We start from the raw sequence: 25,738 nt of genomic DNA, 5'->3' as shown, positions 1-25,738 counted from the left end.
CTAATGATCTTTTTGACCTGAAGGCAGCATCTACTTTGATTGTCTTCCTCCTCTACTTTCCTCTCAAGTAGGCGCTGACCTACTGCCCCACGGCTGGAGACGTGCCACGGCTCTTCACATGTTTACTGTGCGTCTCAGAAGTCCTACAGGAAAGAAACTTGCCTGGCTCTTTTTGTACCAGCATTTCCCAATGTTCCTTATGTTTCTTACAGATTAACTTCCAGACTTCCACAGTGCTGATTTTCAAACATGAGCATGCATTAGGATCTTCCAGAGGGCTGGCTAAAATAGAGATTAATGGCCCTGCCCCCAGAACTTCTGCTCAACAAGTCTGGGACTGACTCAAGGAATGTGTGTTTCGAACAGAGCTCCCAGATAATATAAGTGCTATAGACACCCCCACCGCACTTTGAGAGCCGCTGAGTTACAGAATATTCTCCCAGAAACACCATGTAGGGTTAAGCCCTACACACATTAGCTTCATGTCAAACTGAATAGAAAGGTTTACATCAAGATTAAGTGTCCTTCTAGAATGTTCTGGTATTCCCCCGTCTGTGAGATATTGGTGGTTCTCAATGTCAATAAAAATGAGCAAAATGACCCATACTCTTAAAACTAAATTATAAATTCTATCAAGATTATGCCAACTAACAAGTCAAAAAATTCTTGAGGTATATGATTTAATATAAACCTGGAAAGCTATTAGGAAAATTGAAATCAACTTTATAACGGCCTCTGTGTTTATTAACTTACATTAAGATGACAATAAAATAAGCAATAAACATTGAGAAAATATGTAACTCCAAGCTAAGGAAATCGTAAAATCTAACAACATAATGACTTTTCTTTCTGGAAGTCACAGCATAGTTAATATTTTTGCTTTCTTGACTTTCTTGCTGATTGTAATTAAACAAGAATGCTACTTTGTAGACTTTTAAAGTGTTATATAAAAAACAAATTAAATCTCTCAGACACAGTTTAATTCCAATATAATCAACTCATTGTTTGCATTAGGAGTAACAAGGTACCTAATAAAATATAAATTATCATTTTAGGTGCATTATTTCTGGCTTAAAAGATGGTCAAAACTGGTATCAAAACAGAAAACTTTAGTGCCAATGAACAAGCAAAGGAAGAAAAATGGTTTCACTGAATTATCAGCTGTGCTGAAAATGCCTAAAAATATACTGCATTAATTAATGGAGAAAAAAATTGCCTTAGCAACATGAGCATGGACAAAACAAAAAATCATATATAAAACTCCACCAAAAAAAAAGTTTTCAATAACCTACATGTTAATTTAGCTACTAATGAATGAACGGTACATTAATTCATTAATTAATCCTAGGATTAACCAACCTCCTTTCCCTTCAGTGTCTTTTTTTTCTTTTATTTTTTTTTGCATCAAGAGCATTGATAAAATGCTTACATATTCCCAGGATTTGAGACATCTCGAACACGGTGGACAGGCACTAGGTAAGTGTGACATGTGGAGGTTTGAAAAGAAATTGGATTGAGTATGAATGAGACATGTGACTAACAAGTCAAGAGGTGTTAACCACACTCAGGCCTGAATGGAAGGCTGTCAACAGAGACAGATCCAACTGCCATGTTATGAAGGGGTACCCTTCACTGTGCTCTCCTGTGAGAGAGGAAATATCAACCATACATGAGGCATGCCAGCTAACCTGGGCTCCAAAGGGTTGTGAGAAGGAATAATGAGTAATTTTTTTAAGCTCTCTTCAGTGAGGAGGGAGGCAGCGGGGAACCAAGTGTACTGGGCAAGTATAATGGCGGCACAGAAAGATGTCAATGTGGAGATGCTATTAATTAGTACATTTAGGTTATAAGAACAGTAACTAGGAATTATTCTATCATTCATTATCAACAAGAATAAGGCAGAATTGCTGACTGAGCACCTTCCATCCAGCAGTGTGTTAAATGCTTTGGGTCTGTGCTAACACCGAGGCCACAGGCCACGTGTGGCTACCGACAGCTCTGCAAATGTGGCCAATATGACCGAGGAAATGAATTTTTTATTTTTACTTCATTTAAATTTAAATTTAAAGACGTATACACAATTTAGTAACTAGAAATCTTTTAAATCTGTTTGAGACAACTTGAGTATATGAACCTACTTTTTCAACTGTAAACCTCAGAAAAGCTAACACAGATCGAGTAACTCTGATGAAAAGTTAGTGTCAAACTGAGATATACTTGCAGATGTAAAATACACACTTGATTTTGAAGACTTGGTATGAAAGACCAATACAAGAGAAGACTTACTTCGAAATATGAAAAGAATGAAAATATCTTGCTAATAATTTTTATACTGGTGACAGGGTAAAATGATAATGCTTGGGATATACTGGGTGAAGTAAAATATATTATTAAATTGATTTTCCCCTGTTTCTTTTCACTGCTTTTCATATAATTACCAGAAAACTTAACTTTCCACATTCTCTACTGGGCAGCATTGCTTTAGATGCTCATTTAACGATCTCATTTAATCCTCACAAAAACTCCGGAGCAGGCACTGTGACCTCCATTTCACAGATGAGAAAACTGAGGCCCAGAGAAAACAGTAAACTTCCCCAAAGCACCCAGTATATGTACCGGAACCAACCTAATTCTTGCTTTTTACCAGGGAAGCTGATTGTGCTCACATCGCAAAGCATAAAGAAGCACACTATTGCATGAATGGACCGTGTGGATACCAAGACTACCAGGCTGAAGTCATAAGGTTCTGGACTTCTCATAAGTTCAATCTGTAAAGATGAACCTGCCTGTCATAAATATCACCAAACACTTAAAGCAGGAGGACCAAAGGCCATTACTACAGCCTGTCTTACCAGACGAAGGATTCAAATTAAATTCCATCAAACCACACTGAGCCGATACACTTTGACAAGCACCTCACATCCCAAACCTCCAAGAGCCTTGCCTTTTTTTTTTTTCTAATTTGCTCCCCCTTTCTCTTCACCAGGAGACAAAAGAAAACCCAGTAAAATGCTGAATGAGGTAAAAAAAAAAAAAAAAAACACAACAAAGTTAATAGGGGCCTATAAATGGCCCTTCAGAATTTGTAAAAACACAAAAACAAGAGGGCGCGTTTCCATCGCTGGACAATACTGCTTTTGTTTAAGAGCCAAGTCTCCGTCTTGAAACGTGTTGGTAATAAATCAGCAGGCATTATTTTAAATCAACTGGTTTTATGAAATAAGCCAAGAGTTGAAAGAGGCAGGACTAATTACCAACATTCCTTGATGAATTACTGAGCGGCGTGTGCTAAGTCAATGTGCGTCTCCGTCTTGATCCCCAATTTTATCCCATACTTATTTCCCAGGAGGTAAAAAGAACATGTGGCTAATTAAGGCACCGATCTCCACAGCCAGAAATACTCAAGGTAAGACTTCTTTCGAAAAAAAGAAAAGGTTCTTTGCCTGGTACTTATTAATCTAATTTTTACTACTTCACTAGAAAAACAGAGCTAATCTTGTCACCTTTCGGCAGTCAGAACTACCATGCAATGCTCACAAAAAATGTTACATATTTGTAATTTAGCCAATAAGAATTTCTTAAGCCCTTCCTAACCAGCAGGAATGTCTCTGGTTTGTCGCTTCTAATTAAGTCTCAACGAAATTTCTAGCTCCTAAATTTTAATTATACAAAACTCAGGGCGTACAGGGGAGATTACGACAAAGCTTATGCCTGGTGGTAAGGGGGCAGAAACCCCAAGTTTGCTTTTCATGTTGGGCCTCTTAACTACTTTTGAAAATTGTTCACAACAGGGCGATTCAAATCCTTTTCTTCATTTTTAAGTTTCAAGACCCTTACACCTTGCTATCTTTCCAGCAGGAAAGACCACCAGAGTTACATAATGTGTGTAAGTCTGATCAACTCACTTCATGGAAGGCTGTGCCGCTCAGAAAGTCATGAGTGAAGAGGACTCTGGCAAGACTCCTAAATAAGATGCACTGGAGACACTCGCTTTCATTACATTAAGAATGAATGCACACACTTTCCTACTAAAAACTAGAAAATAAAGCCTCTGACACCACCACCACCGCCTGCGTTGGTCCAAGTGTAATTCATCTCACTTGCAGGAAGTTATAAGTTGATATGCAAAAACATCTTACTCTCTAAATAAGGTCTGAAAGACCAGTGTATTGTCAGGAGTTAAGTTTTCCTTAAAGTTTGGGCTGATACTCAAAGAAGTCAACAAGAACAGACATATTCAGGACAAGAGCTAGTATTCCAGCACTGATTGCAGCCATAACCTTGTGCACAGCCACTGTGCTGATTTACATCTTTTTAAACACAGATCCCACCCACTTATTTTAGTAGGGCAATGGTAAAATTAGATTGTGCTTACACAATGTCCACAATCTCTGTTGTTCAAGGACATATTTATGGAAGGTGGGCTTTCAAATCTAAGTCCTTCCTTTCATTGTTGGGAATAAGTAGGTAACATTGAGAAGACCTCTCACCTTTCTGTATAGTAATGTGAGATTTACTACGGCCGACATTACTCACTTAAAAGCGAAGAGAAAAACCATCAGAACTGAAGCTCCAGTTTTAAGGGCTAAAGTACAGCAAAAGCTATAATACTGGGGACAGGAAGGAAAACTATAAATGCAACCATCATTTCAGGAGAAAATTCCTAATAAAAGATATAAAGATGCCTGTGAGTCCGTCAAAATGAGTATTTAAAAAACAATTTTGTGCCAAACAAATGCATTATTAAAATATACACGACCTTTATAAAGGATATGAATTGGGATAGCCTGAGCCGACAGAACCCTTAGAACACAAGTGATCCTGAGGTATGGTTTTTGGATGTTGTCACAGCAACTTTCCCTGCAGTGTTTTTTTGTTCAGTAATGATACTGTAACTAAACCATAAATTACCAGTGTGGTCAGTGTGGCCAGGCAGTCTTTTTAATACAGTAAGAACACATCTAGATCTTTCATCTGGCATACCATAGAGACGGAGGAACCCACTCTAATTATTCAATATAGACAGGCCCTTAAATAATTCTAAATGCTTACGATCATGTATCCCTCCAATAAAGCTCCTCTATAGTTTCTCTCTGACTTCCCACTTGCCTCTAACATATTCTAACATATCATTCTAACATATCAGTGACACTTCAGAAATGTTTAGAGGATGTCCTTGAGCTCTGTGGAAAATACAGGCAGCAGGGAACGTGGTTCTAAGTAGACAGAGTAGGGTATGGAGACTGTGTGACGACAGTGACAAATCTCTCTCTGCCTCAGTTTCCTACTCTGGAAGCTGGTGCATATCCTATCTATCCCATAGGGTTGCTAGAGGAATACTTCAGATGAAGAATATGAAGCATTTAGCCTACAACGCAATATAGCCAATTATCCATGGTTGTATAGTCACTGCCTTTCCGCCTCCAGTTGCGTTAGGCAATAGCACATTTACACCAGTAATTCTTATTTATTTATTTATTTTTCATTTCTTTTCTTATTAAGTGAATTCTACAATGTGAGGCTTGAACTCACAAACCCAAGATCAAGAGCTACATGCTCTGCGCACTGAGCCAACCAGGCACCCCTAACACCAGCAATTGTTACTAAAATTTTAAGCTATGGCCTGAAGCTCTATAATAAACATTTGTTGCAGGTCTTAGACTACCATGTCACTTGAGAGAGTGACACTGCTACTTCTTCCTCCTGAAGTTTCTCAGACCATTTACTCTAAGGGATGTAGATGGTTACCACGGATGGGTAAGAAATCTGGGCCATGGAGTCCAACTGAGTGGGTTCAAATCCGGACTGTACCACTTGCTCCCGCGACTTTAGATGAGTTGCTTACCCTTTGCCTCAGTCCCCGCATCTGTGACATGGGGATGCTAGTACTAAGTGCCTGGTGCGGGACGCACCAACCGTGACTACTGACATTCTAGCGCCTCTCCTAGGTAGACACGGCCTGGCTGGAATGTAGAGGTCAAGAAGTGTTCTCTAAACAAAAAGAGGAGTTGAGCAAAGTGCTAAGTCCTCTACAGGAGTGTTTCTCAAGCTTTTTTCCATCATCGCTCCCCTTAAGGAGTCTTTGGAGACATTTTCTCCCCAACTGCCTCTTCTTAACACCACGCCCATGAAATTTTAACAGGCACCTCAACTGTTTATATACTAAGGCCCTTCAGAGGCCGAAACCACTCTAACATCTACAACTTTCTGCCCTCTAAGGATCAATCTCTGCCCCCACCACCACCCGCCTGGGCAGGCGGGGAGAGGGGCAACATACCCCTGGTTGAGGATGCATGCTCTAAAGATCCCATCACATTGAAAAGAAATTACGCTTCAGAGCCAAACAAAAAAAAAGATCCACTCCAATTTTCAGTGCTTACTCCCAGGCCCCAGACCTTAATATGCTCTCTACGATGTTACCCTGACCTCCACTAGAAATGAATGGTGAGAACCGTGTCAATGGACAGCAACACATCTACCTGCATGGCTTCTTTTCACAGCAGAACGCAAAGGAGCTGAGCAACGCCCCCTTATGTAAACCCCCAAGATGACTCTGGTGGATAATAGCCCAGTGACAAGATGATAAAGATCTATGCGCCTAAAGAGAACATGTCCCTCCCAATCTGCATGGCCTATCTACTACCTAAGTAAACCAAATCACCCACATTCTAGTGCACTCCTCGGCCATAGAAAAATGGTCTTGCGGCCTCAGAGGGGGAAATTATTTACGTTTAGTGCTAACGTTACCAGCTGAACGGGTGATTAGAGCTGATGTTTCAGTGTTTTCAGAAAAGCAGAATTAATTCATAGGCTTAGCTGTGTCAAGATTGAATATTTTGTTTGAGATAGTTGCTCCCCCAGGGCGTGCCCATTTGAGTGGACCAGGCCTCAAACTCTAAGCAAAAGTGACTCTCTTCAGCCAGCATTTCATTATACTAGTCACCGAAAGCAGTGCAGACAGAAAACAACATCTAAAATTAATTGATGTACATTTTTAGAGATTCTTACACTACTTGAGCCTGTGTTAAGTTTGATTTTACCAACGTGAGACAAGTCTATGGAGCACCTTCCAGCGCCAGCCCTGAGAGGACTAAATCCTTACTCACAGGGGTTTGTAAGGCGCCATGGAGGTGGGGGTGGGGCAATTGGTCTGTCAATCAGTGCCCATGGAAGCTAGCACACACTTGCAACCCCAAAATGATCTAACTGCTTTCAAAACACAAAGAAGCCCCGCTCTGCTGAGGGAAGAAGAGTTTGAAGCAATATCTCAAAAGTAGAGAGAAGCCAGAAGTAGAAACTCTATTTCTTTTGTTCTATATGTAAATGTGAACACAGAGAAAAATGGGGTTTATGTCTACCTAATCAAAACTGCCTAATTTATTTCTTCAAACCTTGCTCCCACTGAAGGTAACTGTAGGGTTGGAAAACAGCAAGGTTAGGAAGCTGTTACTCTAAAGGGCTAATAGCAGCTCTTTCAAGGGAGCTCCAGGGAGGGAGGAGGGGAGAGGGAGGAGGAGAAAGGGAAGGTGGAAGGGAGGAGGGGGAAGGGAGAGGAAGGCAAGTTTCCTTTTGGATTTTTCTTCCCCACTGTTAAAAATGATTCCATGTTAACAGACGTTGTCTGTAATTTGTTAAAATCAGTAAAAATGAGATTTAAAGAGAAAAAAAATCACCTAATGTGTGACAATGAACACATCAAAGTGATACAACCAGGAGACTCAAAGACCCTATAGGGAAATGAGGTCTCCGAGAGGATGAAACGCTCTTTGAATCTGGAAACTGTTTGTACCCCCCCCACCCCCGAAGAAGGATGTGGCCTTCCTGACACAGAGTTTGATCCAGAAATGAAAGGACACCAATGTTTATAAATAGTTCTGAAACTAAGGCTCACTGAATGTGTATGTCACGCTGTCGAGCGACAAAAATATATGATGGACCACAGATGAACAAGAATAAATATGTGGTGGCCCACAGACTATGGCATTAGAGGAATTCTCAGATGCCCTTGCTTCTGGGGTCAGCACCTCTAGCAACAGACTCCCTAACTAAGGAGAACAAGGCCAGCTTATGTGAGGCATGCTGAACCTGTTCCTGCTTCCTGTGGCCACCATGATACTAATAAGGTTCTGTACCCCCACCGAATAAATCAGGAACAGTATCTAAATGCATGGTGGAGGGGCGCCCAGCTGGCTCAGTTGGTTAAGCATGCAACTTCGGCTCAGGTCATGATTTCACGGTTCACGAGTTTGAGCCCCACATCGGGCTCTCTACTGACAGATGGGAGCCTGGAACCTGCTTCAGGTTCTGTGTCTCCCCCTCTCTGCTCTACCCTCGCTTGCTCTCTCTCTCCCTCCCACTCACTCAAAAATAAATAAACATTTAAAAAATAAAAAATAAGAGGTTTTAAATGCACAGTGGAGTGTGAAAATAAGTCCCTTCTGCTAATCTGTAACCCATGTTACATGTTTCATGTTTCTGTATTAAAACCTAAAGAAGCAATACCTTGAAAATTCTACACCAGTTATTTTTCAAAAGCTATGGAAAAAGGCCGGCAATTCAGTCATCTACCCTTTCTCTCACTAATGAAATCTCATGGAATATTGGGTATAGAGATAGCGGACAAGGAAGCAGGACTTCCATCCTGATTTGCTAGAGTAGCTGAACGGGATACCACATTATTACATAATCCAATAAATACCAAAGTAAATTCAGTTTGCAATGTAGCAGGCGCTGGCAAATTGAGCATTTCAGGAACACAAGCGCCATTTCAAATTTTGCAGCAATCTGCCCAACGTCTTGAATTATCTGAGATCAAAAAAAGGGGGAAAAAAAATAGGGGCACCTGGGAGGCTAAGTCGGTTAAGCATCCAACTTCGGCTCAGGTCATGATCTTACAGTTCGTGGGTTCGAGCCCTGTGTGGGGCTCTCTGCTGACAGCTAGCTCAGAGCCTGGAGACTGCTTCAGATTCTGGGTCTCTCTCTCTCTCTGACCCTCCCCTGCTCATGCTGTCTCTCTCTCTCTCAGAAATAAATTAAAAACATTTTAAAAATGAAAAAAATATAGTCTTGCAAACTACTTAAAATATCCTAAAGTTACAAAAAGACCTTGTTTTTCTTGTAAATTCATTTACCCTTTCTCCCAAGTAGAGCAGAACATTTCAACGTACCATCCAGTCCAGAGAGAACATTTTGCCTTTAAATTGTTAAATTCCAAGGTGAAAGAAAGGAAGGGATGGAGGAAGGAAGGGAAAGTGTTAGCAATTCTCTACAAAATTCTGAATGGAGAAATGTCTTCAAGCTACAAACTCAGGTTTTCAAGCTATGAGCAGTGAGAGCCCATGCTGTAGAAGGGAACGAAGGAAGAAATTGTGATGAACTTGCCAGTCCAAGATTGGAACAGCCAGTTCCTCCCATAATCAGCCAGCATTAGAGATGATTGCACATGCCTGGTAAATGTGCAGATGGTAACAAAGTGCTCTGCGTTGTGATGTCCCTTCAGCTCTGAGACCTGACATGCGTCCACAGGGTCCATCCCTGGTTCTCTGCTTTGGTTTGAAAGAAGCTAGATCGAAGCTAGATCAAAGCTAGAGCAGGTGTGCATGACCTCCCAATGTCTACAAAACCCACCTATAGAAGCAGTGCTTCCACTGCTTAATTCATAATTTGGAATATGAGGTGTGATCACCACTATGAATAAAACTCTAGGTGTTGGTCAATTTACGACAAAGAGGCATCCCTAAATTACAAATGAGTCGGGTTCTTCTTCAGAAATCCAGATGATACATATAATACTTAAATATACCGCCATAAGACTAATCAGTCCATATCACTCAACATGAAAATCAATAAGAAGAATAAAGCCATAAAGTAATTAAGTAAAGAAACCAGAAGCTAATCCTGCAAAGCTTTGTGGATTTACAGACTGAATGGTGAAAATGTGAGGAATAAGTAGTAATGCAAATTTCTAACCTCTAATCCGAATTCCAAAGACTGGACCTAAGTTTACAGGAAGCTGTCAACAATTTTTAAACATGCTTTATAAAAGCTCCCTTTTCGAGGCCTAACTCTGCCAAAGAAAGGAATTAACCCGAAAACACGAAGTTAGCTTTTCAAAAAGCATTCAACCCACTGATAGTAAAATGTTGGTAACGAGTCTGCATGTGTGATCTTCTATCAAGTTCTTGAAAACCAGTGGGAGACGGGGAGACTTAACCATTATTCTCTAGCACATACTAGTACCTCTAACTGCACACATCTACCTAGCTGAGAAGCAGGTATGTTCTGCTTTAGCCATTTAAATCTTTAAAATTAAATGAAGAATGGACTGTGGCTACTGTATGAAAAAATAGTTCGACATAATCAATATCACAATGCACTCAATTCTATACTATTACTCATTCCTTGAAAATGCATATTCATAGAAAAATGATCCAAGATTAAGCAAGTTAACTTTTTACTACTGACCATTTAACTTTATCAAATTATGCTTCCAATTTAAAAACCGTAAGGGAAAAGAAAAAAGACCGCAGTTTTCTCACTTACCTTTCTATAGTAAATATTTCATAATAATGTTTTACTTTCATATATAAAAGTTCTGAAAACATGTAAACTATTTTTAAGGACCAAGTTCTTAAGGATCTGAAGTCATCCAGTACATGCTCCTCTCCTCCAAAATATTATTTGAATTTCTCAGAATGTCATTTTATAGGAAATTACATATTTTGATTTGGTGTTTTATCCAAGGGTACTACCATTTGTCTAAATAGCTATCAAACCAGTCTGCGTTGCTATGCCAACTCTACTTTCTTTTTATTTACATGACACACTTCACTACTTTATATACTGATGTATAAAAATGCACAAGTCAAAGAAAGACAAACTATATTCAGTATGAAATATAAATTTACCAATTGCTCCTCTGTAGTTAGATTAGGACTCCTGGTTCTAATAATTTATATGTGCTTTACTTTTGCACACTTTTCTGTAATAAGTAAATTGAAGGTTGTAGCTCAACTCACTGTTATCAGGACACAGCAATGTAGGAGGAAAAATGGGCATATTATTCAAACCATTTAGTCCAGTTTTTCACTTTAAGCAATTCCAAAATAACATTTTAAGGAATAAAAACATTTAGGAATGATGTCCATTTTTTAATGGTATTTTAATGCATCTGCATGTGGGTGATTTCCACACCATCACATATAACTGCCTTAAGAGAAATAGTGATTGCAATTGACATGCTTTAATACAATATGAAACATTACCTTTGAATTGGACATAAATCACGTACTACCACAAATCCACGTCACCTCTTCTAAAACTTATCCTTCATATTTGAAAAGCAGACTATTACCATGAATAAAATAGACATATTTCTACACATTTTATTATCATTTAATTTACAGAACTTTAAAAGGCACAGACAAAACAAATGCGATTCTTGCGAACACCAGACAACGTAAATCTTAAATTTCTAAAAACTTACAGTTATTATCAATTTTCACCCATACAGACAGAGAAACTTAATATATAATCTATTCCCAAATGAAAACCTGCCTTTCTCAGGAGGGAGGGAGGGAGGATACAAAATATCAATTGTTTATGGCAATATCCAGAACTTCAATCACATCAGAATAATATTTCCTGCTAAACTGTTCGGATCTCTTTTGCCCTCGCAAAATTTCTGGGATTTGTTTTTTTCATGAAAGAGCTTCATTATCTCATCACTACATTTTAAAAAGAGTCTTTGCAAATAAAAAACAACTGACTTTAAATTTGTTTTTAAAGAATCTTTTCTTACTTCCTGCTAAGAATCATATATTGCTTCCAGTTAGAATACATCATCCCTCCATTCACTTTAATCGTAAACTTTAAATAGCGGGAGATGTTTTTTCCCTCAGCGCACGAATGAATGCAAAGACAAACAATGACTCACCAGTGTGTAAAGTTCACGTCGCTTAATGAACAGTAACACTTGGGATTCTTTACAATGAATCAATTAGGTGAATGGGTTAAAAAAAATTTTCTTTTAAGTGAAGAAGTTCCCTCACTTTCCTTTTAGCTTTCCTTGCATCAGTCATATTTAAGAGTTGGAATGCTTATCTTTAAATGGGGAGGATGTCCCAGCGTGATGTGAGGAACACATGTGTGAGATGGAATTCTATTCTTAGACTTGTTACAGTTTCCCCCAGTAATTAGGAAGCTATATGTCCCTGATAGAATGATGCTAACAAGCTCCTGCGGTTTCTGCTCTAGCAAGAAATCCAAGGGCCCCCAAACAGAACACTTCAGCTAAAGGATTATGCATTTGGGTTATTAAAGTGAAGAAAGCTCTCCTACAGTTTCATCGCAGAAGAAACTTTCTCAAACAGTCAGATTCTAGAGCCAGGACTACTTACTAAATAAAGAAGAAAATGAAAGAATGGCCGTGGAATGTTTGGAGGGAGAAAAAAAAAATACATAAGTTATTAGCAGCGATTCATTTCAGGTAACTTGTACGCTCTGAAACTTTCCCCAAGAGAAGTGGAAAGATACCGTTAAAACAGCCACCTATGCCCACTTGCTCTTTTTCATGGTACATCAACACTCTCCTGCATTTAGGGAGGCTACTCCTCAGTCCCCAGTTACTTTCCGTCCTTCCTGAACAATGCAAAGCCAGGTAGCACCTGTAGAGCTGGCACTGACAAACAGTATGCAGATGGGTCAAAATGTCCAAAAACACAGTCAGATGAAGAAAACACCTCGGAAATGGAAAGCGCTGCTCTAGAAGAGGGCTTGGCCCAACCGACAGGAGCGACACTCACGTACCTTGAGGACTTCCATCGGCACCTGGGTGGCAGAGGGAAGGGTGGTGGTGGGCACGCTGACGTTTATGGCTGGGGTCTGACTCACTGGCACTCTTTGTTGCATGAACTGGGCCGCCTGCAGCTTCTGCTGCTGCTCCCTGCGTTCCTGCTCCTGCATCTGCTCACGCATGAGTTGCTGGCGTAGCAAGATGCGTGATGTCATACTGGAGGAGCTTATCGGAGGCTTGGAGGCCCCAGGATGCTCCTCGGAACTGCTGTGGGAAAACCAAAAAGGGGAAAAAAAAAAAAAAAAAAAAAGTACATTTAGTTTCCTAATGAGACCTTTCGTTTGCATTTTGGGGGGTATCCTAAATTGTATCAAACTATGAAATGAGCCTGTGCGAATATAATCAAGTTGCAGAAGGGTACTCCACGTAATTGAAAATCAAGAGGTGACGGGATTGAAGTCATTACGAGTTGAATTAAAGTAAGTCAGCTTGATTGCATCTAGGCATTTTTATCATGCGGCTTAATTTTTTTTGAACATTTTATACCACATACTACTCATCACCACCAAATATAGCGCTGCCATATGAAGTGCCAAGAGGCAATGCGTCTTAATGGCACCCAGATTTCCACATTTAAAAATAAATTGCTTGATTTGCTTTTTCATAACTGAATCTAACCAAATAACTACTCCTACACGCTATCTAAATTCCTTGAAGATGTCTAAGGTGTTTACTAACGTGGGATAATTTCAAGAAAAGGTAAAATTCTGCGGGGACATGGGAAGTGAAAACCATTAATGAAAGAAGCATCTGGACCAGAACGCTAACTCTGGGCTCCACCACAGGCTTTGGGAAAGAGGGCAGAGGATGAGCCGGTGTGACAACCCTATTCTCCATCTGGTTTTCTTTGTACCGTCTTTTCTCCTGATTCATCTTGGCAAGCTCTCTGCTGCATGTGTCTGCGAGGTCCCCATGCGGCCTACTTCAAATGGTTTTGGTGCTTGCTCTATCCAAAATGACAGAAAGAGCTTAAGTACCAGTCCTATGTTAGGAAGAAAAGACTTCCTAATTTTCCTAAATTTGGGTTGTGACTGCTTATCTTGCCAGCCCTACAGCATCAACAAGTTACTAAATCTCCCTCTGCCTTAGTTACCGTATCCGGAAAAGAGGGGTAATAATAGTTTTTTACACACTTACTCATTTATCAAAGACAGAGGTGTTTTTAAAACTTCTCTTAGATCACTAACATTTTATGGTCCAACCTCTTAGGGATTTTGTGGGGATTAAATAAAATAATACATAAAACAATGCACATAAATTGTCTAGGAAAATGAGTATGATGTAGTACTGCTTTAATAAGGCTTTGTCGTTGCGATTATTACCAGCTAGAAATTTTGATTGTTTATTTCCAGCAACACAGTATTCTAAAAAAACAAAAATAAAAATCTCTGCTTAGGGCAAACAGTACAAAACCTTAGTAAACAGGTTAAAAAAAAACAGGTAAAAAAAAAAGGTGACATTTGAGAAAATATTCACTCCCAAGGAAGTCCCTCTTCAAATGAAATAGGGGTAGTTTTAGCTTCCTTCCTTGAGTATAAAAACTCCAGTATTTTCTTTACCTCCCAACAAAAAGCAAAATAAAGGCTTTAAGCCATTGTCGGTCCTTATGAACTCCTTAAAGATAGGAACCTTCAAATTCCGCAAATGCTAACAGATGAAAAGATGTTTGTGTTTCTCCTTGCACTGTTCCAGAAAGCTACGTAATAAAAACTATACTCACCACAGGAAATTAGTTCAAGAAACCATAATAGGTTCATATAATGTAATACTATGCAGCCATTAAAAATGGTGAAGAAAATAATGGTGATGAAATGGATTTGCAATTGGAATAAAAACTACACAACATAACAAACTTATAAAAGCTAGCTGCAATAAAAATATTCAAGGTATGACCCAATTAAAAAAATATTCACTACCAAAAAAGTGTACTGATCATTTTAGTCAGAGCCATTGCTGGTACATATTATTACAATCCTTTAAGAAAACCATACTGAGAAAAGCATAAGAAAAAATACTATCAAAAAGGTATAGTACTGTTCATACAATATGGCTCAGAAATTACATCCATGGACAATTTTCCCAAGAATACAATTCAAAATGTGGAAAACCCGAATTCACAAAGCTATTTACAAACTGCAAAATATTCTGAGCCACCTAAAACTTCCCCCAAATATGAGAAAGATTACTTAATCATTAAATTTTATAGAAAAGACACAAATCTTAAGGAACAAGATCACGTTCTAGGGATCCAATCAATGTTCATCATGGGGGCGAAAGTTAATAATACTGTACTGTACACCTGAAATTTGGTATAGGAGTAGATCTTCAGTATTCTCACGGCAAAAAAAAAAAAGGAAAATAAATAGCAACTATGTGAAGGATGTGTTAATTAGCTTGACTGTAATCATTTCACAACATATACATATATCAAATCATTACATTATGTACCTCAAATGCACGCAATTTTTCTCAATTATGCTTCAATAAAGCTGGGGGGGGAATAAGGCCATTTAAAATATTTAAGAATAAAATAGGTTAAAAAATGAAATTATAATAGATGAATATATCATGCACTACTGTTTTTTAAAAAACTGTACAACTACAGAACAAAGTGAGAAATGTATATAATAAGAATAAAAGTAGGAAATAAAAGTGTATTTATGTTTCAATCTAAAATAAGTAGAGTGTATGTATGTACACAATACACATGCCCAGCAGGGGTTGTATACACATGATCTTAGCTGCCAGATGGAGAGTGGAATTATAGATAAATTTCTTTGTTTTTTTTAGTCTCCCCCAAAGTATAATAAAGCCATAATAGTTTTTTCAATGGCAGAATACATGTCACTGATTTAAGAACACAAAGAACGTGAACTAATCTGCAAACATGAAGGAACAACCTGAGTAATCAAAGTCCCCTTTTGCCTGGGAGAAAAGAGATGGGGTCCATCACAGACTGTATTTTAACAGTAGGAAGGGAAAATGATTATGGTACCCAGTGCATTGGTTCTCTTGGATGTCTTCAGCATTCCAGAAGATTTAAGCCCTCTTTCCTTTACAGCTTCCTACAGACGCACACAGATTGAACAATGTTAATATCCTGCTTAGTATTTTAACAGGATGTATTCAACCCCACAATAAGTACACTAGACAGTACTCAAAATAATATATTCACCAGGTAAGGCTCTAGAAAAGAGCATAAAAAGCGAATGCATTTTCCCGCTTTTGACTATGTGTTCAAAGCTCAAATGTAGTTTCTTGAACCAAGAAAAGAAGTGGGGGGAGTAGCTATTAAAAAATAAATAAATAAACGGTCTTACTATTCAAAGCCTGTCAGGTTAAAACATTCCCAGAGAGACTGATCCTTTTGATAAAACCAGGAGCAAACCTTTGTGCTGTAGCAAAGGCAGCTGTGGAATAATCGCACTAATTAGCTGCTCGAGACAAGCCATTGGCTGTGATACTGGGGGGAAAAATCCCTTCAATTAACAGTAAAGCATTCTTGAGACATCTTAAATTAAAATTACTAGTTATCAACCACACTAAGACTCCAGATTCTAAGCTCACAACAATATCATTTAAGACATTTATAGAAATATCGTATCAGGGAAAAAATGCGTATTTATACAGTATACCAAAGGAAATAAATTGAAACTCCAATAAGGAAAATGTAGCAGAGCTTGGCTAATCGATTATTTTAATACATCTTCTCAAAAAAAAAAAAAGAAAGACTGTAGTCACTTCACTGCACACACTCCCTGTGGGGTGTTTCCACACTGTGAAAGCGACTCCCAGGTCTTCAGCCTTAGCATAGACCCGTCTCTTAGAAAATAAGAGAATCTGCAATTATCACCTTATAGACAAACAAAATCAAGATATCTACGCTTCAAAATGCTAGCAGGGCATGTGAGCCTCAGGTTTTCAACTCAAAGTCGAGGTTTATGTGAGAACAACACGTGTGCCTACGAAAGCTTATTTTTAAAACGAGGACCTGGTGCTTAAGTCATTAATGGTAAGCAAGGAGAGTCGTCCAAATGAATTTAATTTTAAAAGCTAACTGAGCTCATCCAAGGCCCATGAAGCTCAATCTGCATTAGATAATCCTAATTCCGTGAGTCTGATTCTTTTTAATCACATTATGGAAAGGTCATTTATTCGCCAACTAGTCACCGGGGTTTCCTCTGTGCCAGGTGCCGGGAGTATCTGGTTCTAATCTCACGGTGTCTAAAGCCACGGTCACAAAATTTTTCTGAGATGCTCTAAAATTAAGTCAGCTATCCAGATTATCTGACTCTTAAATAGCTCCACATGGGAAGGTGTTCTCACTGTTAGAAATCATGCTTTTACAGTCAAATGAAGGAAAGGCAAATGCCTTTACGAGCATTTCCCCAAAGCACTGAAGCTACACGCACGACTTCCCAGAGGGCTGCGAATTTCTCAACAGTGATTCAAAGAGGAAGGCCATCAACACTGGACACAGTTCTAGATCAGTCACTGCTGAGCAGTCTGATCTGTAACAAGCCATTCAATCTCTCTGATCCTCTCCAAACCCCACGTCCTTAATGCCCTGCAGTGATTGAGAGAGCCAATGTCAGCTAAGGTAAAGTCCGAAACACAGCAGCTGTAAAGCACCAGGCAGCCACACCTGCCACCGGAGTCCCCACCTCCATGGCTGAATTTGTAGTTTTACTTCCAACCCTCCTCCTTCTCTGAGATGGTACAGGTACATGGACATGTGGTCCAGAGCATCCTATATATTCCTAAATTCAAACAGTAAATTCCCTGCTTTCATCAACCACTTAAAAATATCAGAAATTCCTTGAAATCCAGTCCCCTGCCATGCACACGACATCTGCCCAACCACCCCTCATCTTTGACAGTGATGCCATTAGTCTTTTTCTAGACCTTAGGAGTCAGTTCAGTCTCCCTCTCATGGTCACCCAAGGCAGGAGCCTGGCTGTCAGTTGAAACTTAGTCTCTGGGCTGAAGGAGATAATACACTTTTACCTGCATTTCTTTTTTTTTTTTAACGTTTTTATTTATTATTGAGAGACAAAGAAAGACAGAGCATGAGCATGGGAGGGGCAGAGAGAGGCATAGAATCTGAAGCAGGCTCCAGGCTCTGAACTGTCAGCACAGAGCCCAACGCAGGGCTCGAACTCACAAACCGTGAGATCATGACCTGAGCCAGTCAGACGCTTAACTGGCTGAGCCACCCAGGTGCCCCTACCTGCATTTCTTCTCTTCAATTCTTCAATTCAAATGCAGCTCTGCCACTTACTAACCTGTGGCCGTGGCCAAGTTACTCAATCTCTTTGAGCTTCAGTTCTCCTTATTTATAATGACTGCTTAATATATCTGCCTATCAACATTATCGTGTGGATTAAAATCTATAATAGATGTAAAAACAATAGCAAAATGGCAGAGTCCAGTAAACTGAGTTTAAAAATTAGTAGTAAAATAAATACTGAACCATGGACATGCTACTTCTTTTTTGACGCCAAGAAGCAATTTTGTACAAGCCCAGACGCAGGTTTGGACCACAGCAGACCTGTCTCTTAAGATTTAGGGAATCCCTAATTAATGCAGAGAACGTGACAAAGTTTTGCAGGAGTGGAGGGAGATTATTAATCCTGCAATTCTCTCATGAAATATAAAGTAACAAATCCTAGCATTTTTCTCCAGGGAAAATTAATCTTCATTATAATCATTAAGTTGATAGAGCTCAAACCCTAGCATCTGCCTGCACTGGAGTAAAATACAGTTATGTCCAGAAAAGCACAAGGACTGAGGGTCAAATACACACTGAAGACACAGGAAGGCACCACACAGGTGCGAATGCCATGTCATAGGTAGGTTAAGCCACAGGGGTTTCCAAATCCAACAGTGGATGCCACATACTGACCTGAGGACTGTGTCCCAGTCTCCCGCCTTGGACATTCTGATTTCAGGTAAGGTGAAGCTCAGAAATAAGTACATCTATAAAAATTCTGCAGCTGATTCCAACGCCTAGCCACGCTCAAGGAGGGACTATAACGCATATCTCTGATTCTTGGGCAAGAACACGGTTTTCCACATGCGAGGAAATTCACATTCCATCCCCATCTCCAGCAAGCCTGCCAAGAACTTTGAGGAGTCTTTATTACACTGATTTCAACACGTGGAATGGAATGAAATGGATAGTACGAGCTCTCAAACCAAACAAATAAAAACATCTCTCCAGAAAGGCCAATGGATCTTTATGGTTACAACACAACTGCTTTACCAGAAGAAAAAGGAACCAGTAGGCTGAATTTATATAAACTTCCCCCCAAACCAGTTTGTTCCGTCAGCAAAAGGAAATTCTGAAGAATCTTCTATCAGTGCCTCCAAGGGCACAAAGCAGTGAAATAAGAGTTGGCAAATGGATCTGTCTTTTCAAATGACAGTCTGTGTATCCCATGGTGCAGAATGATCAGCCCTTCCATGATCTTCACCTTCCCATTCCTTCTCAAGAAATCACTTTGTAAATGTAAGGACATCCTTTTACCATGTATGCTAGCACCGAGCACCAGTAAGAAAAGATGTTGTTGCTTGTACTTAAAACATCTAAGACTATTATAATCCATGTAAATGTGAAAGCACCTCCAAATGTGGCTTCAAAAATTGAGATCTTCCAGACTTCATCGACTCTGGGTTTTAGTGGTCAAGAACAAAATAAAAACCTGCCAAAATTTTTCTGGTAACGTTACCGTCCCAAACAGTACACACTACAGGTTTCTGGCAGAGAGAAAAGAAAAAGGATTGCAAAGTACAGCTTGTCTTTCTCCTCTCCTTTTCCTCACCAAATATTTGGATGCTTTCCAAGGGTCAGGTTCTGCTAGACGCGAGGAAGATCATGGTGCCCTAAGTGGACAGTACTCCTGTCCTTTGAAGCTCTGTAACTTTCACTGTACAAAAGAAGGAAAACATTCTAAAAAGTACGAACCACCACCAATCACACAGAAGTTAAAATCTGAAATCTTTACTTTTCAACAACACCTAAACTCCAGTGAGACTCTCCTCATCTATTCCGGATTAATATTCTTTTTTTACAAAAAAATGTTTATTGATTTATTTTGAGAGAGAGTGGAGGGGTAGAGAGAGGGGAAGAGAGAGAACCCCAAGCAGGCCCCATGTTCAGCAGAGAGCCCAACATGGGGCTCAATCCCATGAACCACGAGGTGATGACCTGAACCGAAATCAGAAGTCTGATTTCAGAAGCCTAACCATCTGAGCCACTCAGGCACCCCAAGATTAATATTTTTAAGCTGGTATAAACAAGACTAATCTCAGTAATTGATTAGACCAAAATTAAAGAGAACCCTAATAAGACTCCTAGTATATCAATATTCTTCAAAAGAGGTTACAAAATATGATATCCTGGGGCTCAGAAACAAAAGATTAGTACATTGCTTCATAGGGGCACCTGGATGGCTCAGTCAGTTAAGCATCTGACTTTCAGCTCAGATCATGATCTCACAGTCTGTGGGTTCAAGCCCCTCATCAGGCTCTGTGCTGACAGCTCAGAGCCTGAAGCCTGCTTCAGATTCTGTGTCTCCCTCTCTCTCTGCCCCTCGCCCACTCAATGGTCTCTGAAAAATGAATATATGTTAAAAATATTTTTGGGGGCACCTGGGTGGCTTAGTCGGTTAAGCATCCGACTTTCGCTTAGGTCATGATCTCGCGGTTCGTGGGTTCGAGCCCCGCGTCGGGCTCTGTGCTGACTGCCAGCTCAGAGCCTGGAGCCTGTTTCAGTCTGTGACTCCCTCTCTCTCTGATCCTCCCCTGCTCACGCTGTCACTCTCTCTCTCCTAGAAATAAATAAAACATTAAAAAAATTTTAAAAAAAAATATTTTTTAAAAAGAACATTTCTTTATATAAAAATTTTGTCCTCTTTTATTTTCTATTTTTTTAATATTTTAATGTTTATTTATTATTGAGACAGAGAGAAACAGAGCAGGAGTGCAGAAGGGGCAGAGAGAGAGAGAGAGAGAGAGACACAGAATCCGAAGCAGATTCCAGGCTCTGAGCTGTCAGCACAGAGCCCGACACAGAGCTTGAATGCACAAACTGCGAGATCATGACTGAGCCAAGGTAGGACGCTTAACCGACTAAGCCACCCAGGCGCCCCTATTTTCTATTTTTGTACATGTTGCATAATGTAATACATATAACATTACTACAATATGGCACATGTTGAATAATGTAATGTAGTTACAATATAATGCGTATAACATATAAACATTATAGACATGTTTATAATTTATAAATAAACTAAAAATACGTTGTGAGAGTTTGCTTGCAAAAAAATTCTTTAACTAGGAAGGATTACCAAAAATGTTTAAGAGACCTCAGTAATATATGACCAGTGTTCTTCCAGGCAATTTTCATCATCAGATTTTTTTTTAAGTGGGTTATTTTCACCACTCCCAGAGCTTCTTACTTCTGTACACTCCGTAACTAGGGAGAATGTCAATTCTTACTAAAAGACATTTTCAACCAAGGATACGAGGATGTCATTTCCTCATTTTATGACCACAACTGTTCTCCAACTTGCAGAGGCCACCAGGGGCTGGCGTATTCTTAGCATTCAATTCCCTACAGGAAAGTGCCTCTGAGAGCCAGGCCATCAATAGGTTATAAAACCTATAAACTTAAGGTGCCCCACACTCAAGTTTTCTGTCTTTCACATCAAGTTTCCTTCCACTAGGCCACACTCTGGAACCCTTGCATACTCTGTCCAACTGTGGAATCCCATTCACACCTAGCTGCCATGTTTTAAAAGGCTCTGAAAAATTCATCGCCTATAAGGTGCAAGTAATTGTTAGGCCATGACATGATACTCTACCTGCAGTATTTTAAAAGGAAGAACTTTCTTTATGTATGCCTAGGACCTACCTACTAACATAGGAAGTCGAAATATTGTGTGGAAATCACGACAAAAGCATAAGTGATGGCCTCCTGGTACCCTGCCCCACTTTTTTGGTAAAGCACCCTGATTCCATCTGGAAGGACTAGCCTCCTCACTTTCAGTTCATGAGGTTTTGACACTGCTGCTGACTCCAGGTAGGGGAAACCCAACCCAGGACTGGCCAGTCGGCATATCCATCCCAAGGGGCCTTGCTCCAAAGCAGTTCAGCAAGAGTCAGTCCTATGCTTCGGACTATAACTACTGGGGTAAAAGAACTCTCCTTATGCAAAGATTTGGAAAGACAGTGGGATGTAAATCTGGAATTTCCTGGGCCAACTGCAAAGAAAGTCAAACTAGGTGAAACAGTAATGTGGACTGACAGAAGAAACAGCGGACAGAGAAGAGAGAAATGTAAAGAAGGAGCCAGCGTTTGGATGACGCTGAGCAAATAAATCAAATGATCTTAGATAAGCCCTGAAAACCCTGAACACTGGATATTCATTTGCAAAGGCCAGTCAGTCTCCATTTTTTATTAAGCCAGTTTGATGTGCCCTGCAATACCACAGCTGGTGTTGGTGACATTTTAGAAAACATCAGTCATCCTGAAAAAATAAAGTTTCGGCCTAAAGTCTGCAACTCACACAATCCGATATCCATTTTCCTATTTTCTCCTTGTTTTAGCTGGTGCAGTGCTACTCACAACATTACCCAGCTTTCCAGGAACTAAGTTAGCTTCATGTCTAAGTTCTGCCATCATGTCTCCTAGACATTGGCTGTAATGGCTAGAAGTCCAGCAGCCACTCTGGACTGCAAAGATGAGGCCGAGACTTAAGAAAGAAGCTGAAAGGAGCACCTGGGTGGCTCAGCTGGTTAAGCATCCGACTTCAGCTCAGTTCATGACCTCACGGTTCGTGGGTTCGAGCCCCATGTTGAGTTCTGTGCTGACAGCTCAGAGCCTGGAGCCGGCTTCGGATTCTGTGCCTCCCTCTCCCTCTCTGCCTCTCTTGCTCTCTCTCTCTTTCTTTCTCAAAAATAAACATTTAAAAAATTTTTGAAGAGTGGAGCTGAAATATGCATAGTCCTTCATGACCTGGCCTCCCTGAGGACAGGATTCTTTTTTTATGTTTTATTCACATAAAGACTTCCTAGCCCCCAGAAGAATACTTGGCACACAGTAGGATCAAATAAATACATGTTCAATGAATAAACTTGGTGTCTCTATCCTAACAGATACTCCACTTCTTAAAATCAGATAATATTAGAACCTTAGCGTTGGAAGACCTTTAGTCAAACCATTTGCTTAAATTAAATCATCATCCAGTGACAGAGACTGTATTTTTCCCAAGAGCTCTGGGCTCTAGAGACCTACTGTATTTCCTTAATTCTAAGACAAACCTTCCGTCTACATTTTAAGATTTCTCAAGTCAGAATAGATCCTACAATCGACGTATATATTTAGTAGATCTCTTGCCCCAAATAGCTGCCTTATAGTTATTATCAATAGTGAACTGGATATAAGGAAATACATTTGAGAGACCAATACTATGGCACTAGACTAATTGTGTCCCCCCTCAAAAACTCAAACGAGGAATGACTGGAGTAATTCAGAAATCTGTGCATTGCAGAAAACCACTCACTAAAAAGGCAGAGGAGGAAACATCAATTCATTCAGTATCTTAAATGAAAATCCACAGAACATAACAGAAAAGAGCAGAAGTCCTGAAGCTAGAATACCTAAGGTTGAAAATGTATCTCTATCATGTCTCAGTTACAGGACATGGGCAGGATTTTTCACCTGCCCAAACCTCAGTTTTCACGTCTGCAAAATGGAAGGAGAAAAAAACTACCTTAGCCAGAGAGCAATTATGAGAACCAAATGTGTTAATACAGGTTAGAATGGTGGCCAGCACACCATGTGGACCATAAGTAGAAGTTATAGTATCCTATGTTTTCATTCTTGGTTTGGTATCCTCAGCATCTTCTTAATATCTCAAAACTAGTGAAAACTGACAAGTTATTTTCTAGGAAGCCAAAACTCTTAGAATGTTGCTTTCTGCTATGGTGTTCTTTTGCTTTCCTAGAGGAAAATACAAAAGAAACAATTAATTCACAGCGTGTGCCCTCCGTAAAAGAACAGGCACAAAGAAGTTAATAGGCAACAGCTCAGTGAACAGTTTTGTCAAAGATGTGTGCTAAGAATTTCATTCTGAGAGTTTAGAAGGGAAGCATGCTCCTATGGTGAGTATTTTCTTTAAGCAGAAAAAGAAATTCAAAATCAATTAAGCGAAGGCAGTTCAAATTAGGAACTGAGTTTGGTGTAAACTCAAGGGTGATGTCGTCACTGTCCTTAGGCTGCATCAGAATGGCATGTTTTATCCTTTCGTGGCATCTGTTAATTTGCATAAAATTAATGTTAAAAAAATTAGTAAGTTACAGAGTACATTCTTGTTGGGTATGAATCACAAAAAGCAGTCATCATCTCCCTAACTATTATCTGATTTGCGAGAAAGAAATTTATAACATTTCTAGCATGACATTTTAAACGCATAATTAACATACAAAAAATTTGTTCATAAAATGCTCGTGTTTTTTTTTTTTTTTCAGAGAAATAAGTAAACTGTTTTTAGGACCTATGGAATGAAAAATATAAATGAAAGCAAACTTAATACAGCAAAAATCGCGCAAAAAAATAGAAATTATTTTAAAGGCTACTGTAAGGACTTCTAGATGCAACTACTGAACATAATGAACTCGAACTGCACTTCAATTTGTGGGGATTTATTTTTTTAAGAATCAAATTCTAAAAATAGTTCTGCTACATTTAGTATTTTTCCACGATTCTTGTTGTCTTTAAACACACCTTCACAAGCTGCTGAACATAATGCTTTTCTGACTTAATCACAACCTCTCTCATGACCCAGGAACGTTCAGTAAATAATTATTAAGCTACAAAGGTGGTTTTTGCATAAGTTGATTTGCTTGAATGCCTATTCACTTAGGCACAGAGCTTTTAGTATTGTTTTCAAATCTTATCACCTAACATTGAAAGTAAATGTTAAGAGGGGGTGAGGGGGGGCACTATCATCTACTTGGTCTTTCTCTTTTCTAGTATTTCTTTGAAACTGCCCATTTCAAACTTGTGCTACACTTCTATGCCAATGCAGCTGACTCTGATGGTTGGATGTTTTGTTCTCCTCTCAAAGAGAAAAAGAAATCAATATACAGAAATGCAAATGCGATGTTTATAAATGCAACTGCTACTGTTCCGCAGTAAGGTTTAAAAAGAAAAAAGGAGAAAGCAAAAAATCCAAAGTGTTTGCAAGAGGGCAATTTTGACAAATGCTACTGCTAGGGACACTCGTTTTCCTGGAGAAAATCCTTTTTTGTTCATGACGAAGCTGAGCTGCAATCTACCCCATCATCATAAATCAAGCTCTGTTCTCAGATTGTTCAAGCGGTCATTTTTTGGGGCATTATTAATTGAAGACCGACATTCAATTTTAAACAAGAAGACAAAGCTAATGGGCCAGCATTTCCATCGCCCCCACACCCCACATATTAGTTGTTATCCTCGTCCTAGTCACATACTAGAGGCTACAGCTGAAGCTGATTAAAGCCACAGTCACAAAGTAACAGTTCCAGTATTTTTAACTCCCAATAAAACCTTCCCGTTCTCTAGCCTCCCCCTTAAAAAAAATCGCTCCTGTTAAGTGGTCCCAGGATTATTTCCAGAATAAAACTTCACTTACAGATATAAGCTTTCAAAGGAGCAAGGCATGAACATCTGAACTCTAAGCGCCTCCATCTTTTTTCCTTTAAGGTGCTCTGCAAGCCCTTGGCGAAGAGTGAAAGTCAAAGTTAGTTCTGGCACCGGCTGTGTCACTAGGGGTGGCTCCTGATAAGGCCCTGGAAACTCCAATCCAAACACAGCTTGTGCTAGAACGGTGCCTGG

General features: G+C 39.5%; 1 protein-coding gene across 15 annotated transcripts in view; it reads right to left on the bottom strand.

Moving 5' to 3' along the window:
- Window positions 1–25,738, bottom strand: part of MITF (melanocyte inducing transcription factor) — a 231,491-nt gene that overhangs the window by 76,866 nt on the left and 128,887 nt on the right. For 10 of the 15 annotated variants that reach the window (XM_077770620.1, XM_077770627.1, XM_077770636.1 and 7 more), the window contains one exon: window positions 12,808–13,060. In XM_077770620.1, coding sequence (XP_077626746.1) covers window positions 12,808–13,060 — 253 coding nt within the window. The remainder of the gene's footprint in view (window positions 1–12,807; window positions 13,061–25,738) is intronic. The other 5 variants (XM_077770621.1, XM_077770628.1, XM_077770623.1 and 2 more) reach the window with 1 other exon arrangement.

This window comes from Crocuta crocuta, unplaced genomic scaffold (assembly GCF_008692635.1).
Source record: "Crocuta crocuta isolate KB4526 unplaced genomic scaffold, BGI_CrCroc_1.0 scaffold126, whole genome shotgun sequence".
Classification (NCBI taxonomy): domain Eukaryota; kingdom Metazoa; phylum Chordata; class Mammalia; order Carnivora; family Hyaenidae; genus Crocuta; species Crocuta crocuta.
Note: the sequence above shows the minus strand (reverse complement) of the source record. Positions and strands in the feature narration are given on the sequence as shown.